Source organism: Zalophus californianus, chromosome 6 (assembly GCF_009762305.2).
Source record: "Zalophus californianus isolate mZalCal1 chromosome 6, mZalCal1.pri.v2, whole genome shotgun sequence".
Taxonomy (NCBI): Eukaryota; Metazoa; Chordata; class Mammalia; order Carnivora; family Otariidae; genus Zalophus; species Zalophus californianus.
The window spans coordinates 39,251,726-39,261,122 of NC_045600.1; the positions used below are offsets into that span (position 1 = coordinate 39,251,726).

The 9,397-nt window shown below is 45.8% G+C and overlaps 1 protein-coding gene across 1 annotated transcript; it reads right to left on the reverse strand.

The window, feature by feature from the left end:
• Window positions 1-200: 200 nt before the first annotated feature.
• On the reverse strand, window positions 201-2,307 carry SIX6 (SIX homeobox 6). The gene is made up of 2 exons (XM_027572621.2): window positions 1,721-2,307; window positions 201-623 (listed from the first exon to the last, which is right to left on the reverse strand). Exons 1-2 carry the CDS (start codon window positions 2,290-2,292, stop codon window positions 455-457), a joined length of 741 nt encoding a protein of 246 aa, XP_027428422.1. The 5' UTR covers window positions 2,293-2,307; the 3' UTR covers window positions 201-454.
• Window positions 2,308-9,397: the final 7,090 nt, after the last annotated feature.

Genomic DNA, 9,397 nt, shown 5'->3' on the forward strand with positions numbered 1-9,397 from the left:
GCAAGTTCCCAAGATATAGAGAAACCTACCAGGGCAGTCTCTTAAATAAGTAAATAAACAGCATATATATGTTTTGTTTTGTTTTGTTTTAAAAAACCTTTAAAGCAAAATTTATATAACAGCGTCCTTTCGACGTGAAATACCCACGGGAGATTTAGGGCAGGCGCTCAGCATGCAGTTCGGGTTCCGGAGGCATCTTTGCAGCAAAATTCTTGGAAAAAAGCAAAGCAAGGAGAACGTAGCGCTGGGTTGGGCCTCACCGCGGACCCCTGTGATAGCGGCCCTAGGGCGCCAGTGGAGCCAGGCCGGCCGCGGGGCAGAAATGGGCAACCGGAGCCCGCGGGTCCCTGGCCACCCGGTTTCGCAAGCAGTGGGTTTGCTTGGTCTCTGATCCTATTTCATTTTGTCTTGTTTTTACACTGGATTCTGTTTCTGAGCGTGCTGGATGAGCAGTTCAGATGTCGCACTCGCTGTCGCTGGACGTGATGGAGATGGCCGAAGTGGCTGCCTTGCTGGATAGGCTGGCGGCCGGGCTGGCGGCGGCGCCCAGCACCTCGGGCGTGCCCTCTTCCTCAGCCCTTAGAGCCCGTCCGGAGCCCTGCGACATGACCTGCTGCTGGAGTCTACGGGAAGGAAAGGGATACCAGTCACGGAGCGTAACATAGCCGCCCATTGCGACCCCCACCCCCACCCCCCGTCTGCATCCATTAAGCTCAGCGGCCAGCGACCTTCCACAGACCCGGGCAGTTAAAGTGGGAAAAGTGAGGCAACAGAGGCCAGGGCCGGAGTCCGCGGCCGCCTCTCCAAGTAGCCCTGCAGTTGTCTCATCCTTCTTCTGAATCCTTTCTCGGCTCCCCATCAGGGACGCTAGGCTCACAGGGTCATTCGCGATTGTTGGCCGCCTTTGGGAGATTTACAATACTGTCAAGATAAATGAGGTGTGGGTGACAAGGACGTATCAAGCTCCTGGATAGGGAACCCCCTTCCCAGCGTGCATCTTTTCTGGGCGCACGCTCGTGTTAGTGCCCTCAAGGCCGGGTCAGAGCAAAGCTAAAAGCAAAAAGGGCTGCCTGAGGATTACACGGAACGTTTGGGCCTGGGGGATGAGGCGGGGTTTCTTGGCCAAAATGTTTGGCTAATTTAGATCCACACGCTGCGGACCGAAAAGCCTCAGCTGACTAGTTTGCTGTTTTGAGGCAGGGTTGTCCACGCGTGAAAAGAGGAGAGCTCGACTATCATCCAGAAGTCCATTGAAAACTCTTTTCAAAGCATTAGAGAAGAATTTATCTGGGCTTTTAAAATGGCAACGCTAATGCCACATTTTGCTAATAAGCCAGGCTTCACTTAATAATAGGAGCCTGGGCCCAGGCTGACAAGAATTAGCTTTGGGCCTTGGGGTCCCTAATTATTGCTGGGATTTTAATTTTCATTTCTTTCCCCTTCCCAATGCAGCCTTGGTTTGGCGACTGGAACTAGCTGGTGGAGCGACCCCCAGGCACTGAGAACGAGAGAAAGAGTATGGGGAACCTAGAGTCCGGAAGGAAACCGTCCCTCTCCTCCCCGCCCAGGATCCCAGAACACGGTGGGCTCATAACTGAAGACAGACCGAGCTCTCAGGTCCTGTGGATCCAAGTTGCCGGGCCCTGGGTAAGGGCGCCCGGGGTGCCTTCGCCTGCCCTACCCGGGAGAGGGCAAGGCGCGTAGGCCTCTAGGTACTGACCTGTTCTTGGCAGCAGCCGCCCTGTCCCTTTGTCGGCGGTTTTTGAACCAGTTGCCCACCTGCGTAGGGGTCAGTCCGGTTGCCTGGGCGAGCTCACGCTTTTTGCTGGGGTTGGGGTATGGGTCCTGCAGGTACCATTCCCGTAGCAGATGCCGCGTGCGCTCCTTGAAACAGTGTGTCTTCTGTTCGCCGTCCCAAATGGTGCGCGGCAGCGGGAACTTCTTCCTTACACGGTACTTGTCCACCGGCCCCAGGGGCCGTCCACGCAGCTTCTCAGCCTCCTGGTAATGCGCTTCGAGCCACAGCGCCTGCAGCTTGGCGTGCGACTCCTTAGTGAACTTGTGGTTTTCCAGGATATGGTAGAGCTCGCGGTAGTTGCCACCGTGAAAGGCCACGATGGCTCGCGCGCGCAGCACCGATTCATTCTTGTTGAGGGCCTCGCAGGCCGCAGGGGCCACGGGCAGCGACCAGAGGAAGCGACCCAGGCGCTCTACGTCGCCGCTCTCCTCCAGAGTCTCGCATACCCCGGCCACTTGCTGGGGACTGAAATTCAAGATGGGCAGCTGGAACATCGAGGCAGCGCCAACTGCAATGGGGGCGCTGAGCACGGAGCCGGACACACAGCAGATGCCCGCGGGCCTGGCCGGGTGCGCCAGGCTCTCCTCCGTGAAGCGGCTTAGGGCAGCCGGGACGCACAGCCCGGGCAGCTGCGGCGGCGCAACGGCTGGGAACGAGAGAGCGGGAGGGATTGGAGGAGGTGCGGGCCCCGCCGCCCAGGTTCGGCTCGGCTTCGTTAGGGCACGCAGGCCGGCGAACTGGCGCCGCTACTGGAATGGGCGGATTGGCGGCGCGGGCGCCATGGAGACCCCCTGTCAGTCACCGGCCCGCTCTGCCAATCAAGACTGCGACCAGTGCGCCCGGGTCCTTTCAGCACCTCCCAGCTCTCGACAGCGCCCGCCGTTCACCCGTGGACTTTTCCTCAGTATTTTGCAGAATGTGGAGGAGGAAAAGACTGGAGAGTGGCTAGGAGAAAAAGGCAAGAACAGCAGCGTTTCAACACCCTCCTCCAGCCTTGTTCCTCCACCCCCCCCCCAATCTCCCCCCACTCCCCCCAAAAGAGGCAGTAGTGCTACAGGAATCCACTTTGGAGTGATGCGCTGCCTGGGTCAAGAGGTCTCCGGAGGACAATGAGGACTGGGCCAAATCGAAATCCTCGGAGAGTTCGCCAGATTTAATTGTAACGAAACAGAAAACTTTGGGGGGAGTGCAGGAAGGGGGAGGGAGGGAAGTAGATCACCTCATTTTTTCCTCAGCACCCATCCCTGCACGCCTTTCCCCCTTTTCCAGCTGCCAAAGCAGCCGAGTGGGAAGCGAATCTGAAGCAGAAGGAACAGGACCAGGGATCTCTTAAGAGGTCAGTTTGGGCTATCCCCAACACCTTCGAAAGCCCCCGGAAATCATTTTAAATACGGGCTAGAACAAATCTCACACCTGATAACACAGGTGTTGACCATGAAGTTAAACACTCAGGAAAAGGGGCGTTGCACTCCCCCAAAGTTTATACTTTTCAGTCTCCCCCCCACCCCCCAGTTTAATGGACTTGCACAAATGTGCAGCATAGCCACATCTAGAGTGAGAAGTCACTGGTAGGTCAGGACAGCAACTTAAAAGCTTATTTCAAAGATCTTTTTAAAATATTGATTTGCTCTTCTTGCAGGCTGATTTTGCCCTACTCCGTGTTAGAACATGTAACTTGCACCGGGATAGAAACTCTAACCTTGGCCTTTTTGTCCCAAAGAAACTCTGTACAAGTAAAATAGAGAAGGGGGAACCACAGCAATGGGAAGAGGGGCAGAAAGCACTTTCTAAGCCACTGAGCACTCACCCCTCCTGCAGAGAGGAAGGGCCTTCTTGGCAGCTCTGCCTTAAGGCCAGCAGACTGAATTGGCAATTTTTATTGATTCCCAATTGATATCCACATCATACCATTTTCTGTGGTCTCTATCAAAAGAAACCATGATCTCACCTGGCCTTATCAAAGGGGCTTGTTTAGTTTGCAGACAATAACTGGGAAAGGGGCATCCAACAAAAATGACTGGAAAACCATTTTTGGAGGTCCATCCCTAAACGAATCAGATAAGAATGTTCACCACCGAACTGGACTGGGCCAGCCGTCTTTTCTTTAGTATCAAGTACAATTTGTATGCGGCTTGTACAGCTCTGGTAAATCAGAAGGCAGATAGATAGCACAGATGGTTGGAGGTGTCGGGTCAGATTATGCTACGCTTGAGTGCAGGGCAAAGCTCATTCTGACGGAAAACCCTGATATTATTTTCACAGATCCTCACAGTTCACTAAAAAAATAAAAATAATAATAATAGTAAAAAAGCTGAGGTTGGCGGGGGAGCCCTGCAACCATTTACATCATTTCTGTGAGATTGCCAGCCGCCTTCAAGGAGGCTTTCTTTTTTAAGAGCTGTCTCTCTCTCTCTCTCTCTTTTTTTTTTTTGAAATGTGACAAGGCATGGGCAAAATAGAGAGGGCGGTGAGGATAATGTCAAAGCACAAATCTCTAGCCTGGAGAGATTTCCGAATTCGCTGGAGGAACAACTTTTAGTGAGAAACAGCGCATGCAAGTGCCCCCAAAACGCAGTGTAGAAAACCCGGCGGGCCATGGGGATCGGGCAGGGGTGAAGCGGAACCTGGGAAGGCTGTGTTCCCGGCACCTCTGGCCGGGGAAGGAAAGCATCCCCTTGCTCAGTATGTCTTCCCTACCGGCTGTCCCTAGCAGAATGGCCTCACGCTCTCCTGCGTGGAAGAAGCCCCAAGTCTGGGAGACCCTACAGCCCCAGAGCCCAGAGAGGACCCCAACACCCGCACCTAGCCGCCTGAGGTGAGAAGTTGCGGGTACCTCACGGGACTGCGCCTCTCTGCCCTTTTGCTAAACTGTTTGAAAGCTGCGAATTCGGGGAAAGCTGGCTTCTTACCCTTAGTTTTTGTGAGCAAAGTCGTGTTAATTTTCCAAGTCTACGCGCCCTATCCAGGAAATGGGAATATCCCGTTTCTTGGATAATAGTTCTGCAAATATTAGAGGAGAGGGCACGTTGGCTTCTGCGTGTTTGGAGCTCTCAGGCAACTGGGACCAAAAACCTGGCTTGGCAGCGCCTGGAGCCCAGGAAAAAGGGCGCTGGTTAGGGGCGGCAGAGTCCCAGTTCCGCCAGACGCTGTGTCCGGACACGATGCGTGTGGAGGTTTGAGAAATGTCTAGAGGTCTTGGTCTACTATCAGGAGATCCTATCCTATCACAGGGGACTTGATTTAATTTTATTAACTCAAAGGAAATAAACCACCCTTGGGAAACTTAGGATCACATATTCATTCATCACCTTCACAAACAGAAGAAATGCATGCCCGCCCCCCCCCCCCCATCCCTGGAAATGAGAGAAGCTCCGCTGGGTTCCTTAGAAATAAGGACAAGGCGGTGACTCCCCCACCCCACCCTTAAAGCGCCAAGTGAAAGCTGGACTTTCAGGTTGACTTCTTAAATTTTTACGGAAGGTTAGATTTTTACTAGTTTTGAAACTTTGCACCAACCCTCTGGACAACCACCTACTTGCCACCCCCAACTTTATTTTTCTTTTGCGTTTGACCAGGGAACCTAGAAAGCTTAGCGGCAGCCCCTGGCCTGATTTGCAGCTTTCTGTGATTGGTGTGCAGCTAGTAGATTTGAGAGGCCTTGGGCAGGCAAATGCTTGATTCTCGTTGGGAATCCAAAGACATCTATTCTGTTCTCTGCACACTCAGTTTTACGTTACCGGGAAAAATATGGTGAAAAAAGCTGTAGAAGACAATGCCCCTGGGCAGATTCTGTGTTTAATTATTCAGCGAGGCAACAGCAGAGCAAAGTGCCCCTCCACCCCCCAGAAAGTTGTGAGGTTCATACCAGAAATCTTCAGAGTGGGACTTCTTGAGCTTATTGGTGTCGCACCCTCATTTTGCCCTCTCTTATTTTCCTCTAGAGTAGAGGGGACATGTGGAGCCCCGGTTACACATTGCTGAATGATTTGCCCATGGAGAGTGCTGCTTAAAGGTCAATACAGTCCTGCCGGAGATTCCAATCTCTTGTTTTGTTTTGTCTCTTGTCTTTGACTTTTCCTAAATCAAACACCTGTAAAATAAATGGTATATTTTTGTTTTCTTTCCTACATAATTTCACAGTCAGGGATTTTAAGAATGTAGTAATTGAGTGCATGTGAATTCCTTGATAAAGACATATATGCTGCATGTGAGAGTCATAGATGGGTAGACAATGAAGTCCTAGCCTTTTGTGTAAGTCCATTTTGACATTTGGGGGAGAGATCTTGGTTTCCCTTTCCTGGGCCTCAAAGCTGTGTGTTGCTGGTGAGTGAGAATAACATAAAAAAAGATCTAGAAATCTTTAAAAAAGCATTTTACTGTCTTTGAATTTACAGTATTAAAATTTTACACTCTCAAACATTTATTCTTAAGTTTAGTATTCTGACTTTCAGATGATACCATATGCATAAATATAGATATATGTTTGTTTATGTATTTGTAGTCCAAATCTTTAGATTATGGAATTAATTCAATATCCTAGTTTTAAAGGGCTGACTGTCCTAATTAGCTCCCAAGGTAGATTGTTCTATTTCAATGCATTCTTCCCTCGCCATTATGCACCTTGTAACAAAGAACAGAGATGCCTTTTTATTGTGTATTCCTGAGAACAAACACCATTTGAGACAATATTTTGTAGATTTCCTGGCACTGTAAAATTAACTGGGAAAAAGTATTACAATTAAAATATTGATCTAATTTTAAGAGATTAGAATATTTTGGTTGTTATTTTACAAAATTATTTACCAGTTATTTTTTTAAATGATGCAAAATTGCTGATGTTGTTAAGTGGAGGAAATATGTAGAAGCTTAAATGTGGGAAAATGTACCATTGAAAGTAATGATTAACTAGCAGTAATGTTTTTGTTTTGTTATTTTTAAATGTTAGGCTGACTATACCACTCTGTTTTGACCTCTAGTTTGTGGTTAATCCTAGGCATTTGAATGAGAATTTGTTTTTAAACCAAAGAGTATATTACAAGTCATACTCCTTTTTTAAACTATGGTCTTAAATTCACTTTTCTCTCTTCTGCTTCTGTGGCATAAGTCTAAATCTACATGGGACTAACTATACCACATAGCAAGCATAGCTTGCTTAGGGCTATGTATCAGTGGGTTCTTGTATGAAGGATTAATGCTTAAAAATGTAACCAGCATATCACTTATAAACACTTTATTGTCAGTAATAAAACATTAGTTGAATGACTGAAAGAATGATTAATTTGTAGTTCTCTACTGGAACTTTATTTTTTTTCCACCAGCAGATTATTTTTGGTCATTTTCAAATCTAAGATGAAAGTATCTTTCTAGGGTGCCTGAGTGGCTCTGTCGTTAAGCGTCTGCCTTCGGCTCAGGTCATGATCCCAGGGTCCTGGATGGAGCCCCGCATCAGGCTCCCTGCTCAGCGGAAAGCCTGCTTCTCCCTCTCCCACTCCCCCTCCTTGTGTTCCCTCTCTCACTGTGTCTCTCTGCCAAATAAATAAAATCTTAAAAAAAAAAAGAAAGTATCTTTCTAAAATATACATAGAAGCCTTAAAATTTAATGAAGTGAAAGAGTGTAAGTTTGTTTATGCCCTTTGGGATGAGCCAAAGAGTATTTATGTTAAATTATATGTGTGGCACATATATGTATTAATTACATGTATTATATGAGTAAATAATAATTTCTTTCCAATACTGTAAAATCAAGTAGAGATATTAGCCTCTAATAAAAACCTAAATAATCCAGTTGGTTGCAGAAAATAGTTTTAAAATATTGCATTATAAAAATATATAATATATATTATTTATTATATATTATACATAATATGTATATGTATATACATGTATACATAATATATGTTACATATAACATATATAACATTTAAAATATATAAATGAATAAGAATACTGCATTACAAAAATACATTTACATGACATCTTACCTGTCAAAGCAGCAAATCTCAATAGAGAGCAATTTTACTCCCCTTTTCAGGAGACATTTAGCAATGCCTGAAGATACTTTGGGTTATCACAACTAGCATCTGATGGGTGGATGCCAGAGATGCTGCTAAACATCTTACAATGAACAGAACTGTCCCCTATAACAAAACGTCAATAGCACCACTGTTGAGAAACCCTGCTTCAAAGAATCTCAAAATAATCAACAAGGCATAGACACACAAAATCTGCTAAAATTCTGTTTATTCTGGAGTTGAAGCACTTTCAAAGGAATCAGTACTCTTTTAATTTCACCTTAGGCCTAGTCCACACCAATAAAATCTGTTCCTAAGAGCCTATTGTAATTTTATTTCTTCTTAAAATTTACCATAAATGATACTTTGGTGACTGAATACTTATATATTTAGAAATATCTCTGGGAAAGGTGGAGTTTTACTTCTATCATGGTGGAATTTATATTGTTTGAGTAATTGATGGGACACGCAACAATGGTTGAAAGTTATTGGTCAGCCCTTTTTTATTTTACAAATGAATAAAATATGAAGACCAAAGAGGTTAGATGATTACTCATGTTACACAATGATTAGCGGCAGAGATAGGTTTAAAACACAAATTCAAACCTCTATCCACTATATACCTTGCTTTTTCTACCCAAGGAAGATGGTATAATTGCAGTTGAGTTTAAGCACAGAGGATCTGAATCACACATGAATATTTATTGGTGGCTGCCCTGTGTAAGGTCTTATGCTGTTTCTTGTGGCTGTGAGTTTCAGAGGTTGGTGCACTCTAGTTCATGGATCTCAGAGAGATTTAAACCATTCTGGGTCTTGTCAAGTTTTATGTCCTTGCAAGCCCTAAAAAGGCCTTGAATCTCAAATGTGACTCTGGGACTTCTCTGAGGGGGAGGGAACATTGGAGTCTGGGTTTAATTGAAGACTTTCTCTGAGTCATCATGCTGTATACTACAGGAAAATGGGACTGAATCCAGCCTCTTGGGAGGAGAGATTGGAGTTGAGGTGCTGTAAAGCTTGTTTTAAATAAATAAAAAAAAAAATCTGAACTCTTTTGTCAGGTTTTTCAAAAGACTAACAGTGATGCTCACTAGCATTTCTATAATTAACAAGCTATCAACATTTCTATTACAACCACAGAAGTCTATTACAGACCACAGAATTGTGATAAATGTTTCTTTAGGTTTAAATGTTAGCCTTCATCTTCTTTTCAGCCTAAGGGCAATTTTTGAAACCAATTTTGTTTCAATCATTTTGGATCAGTTGTGTGGTAATTTTGGAAGTGCAGATGCTCTAGGCCCACCTATTGAAATAAAGATTTTTAAATGGAAACACAGAGAGGAGTCAGCTTAAGCCCCAGTGGGGACCAGCTGCAAAGCTCTGGTAGGGAATTATATAGGCAGACAGTAGGAATAGATTCAGAAAAAAATTAAGGGACAGAGAAATGTGTGCATGTTTCTTTTAACAGCACTTTTTTTTTTCCAGATCCTTCAAACTATGGAATTTTAATCCTCCACTTTTTCTGTTTTGTATTCTATCTGTTAGTACTTTCTCTATTATTACTGGTTTTGGGTGAAATTAGTGTAAGAGA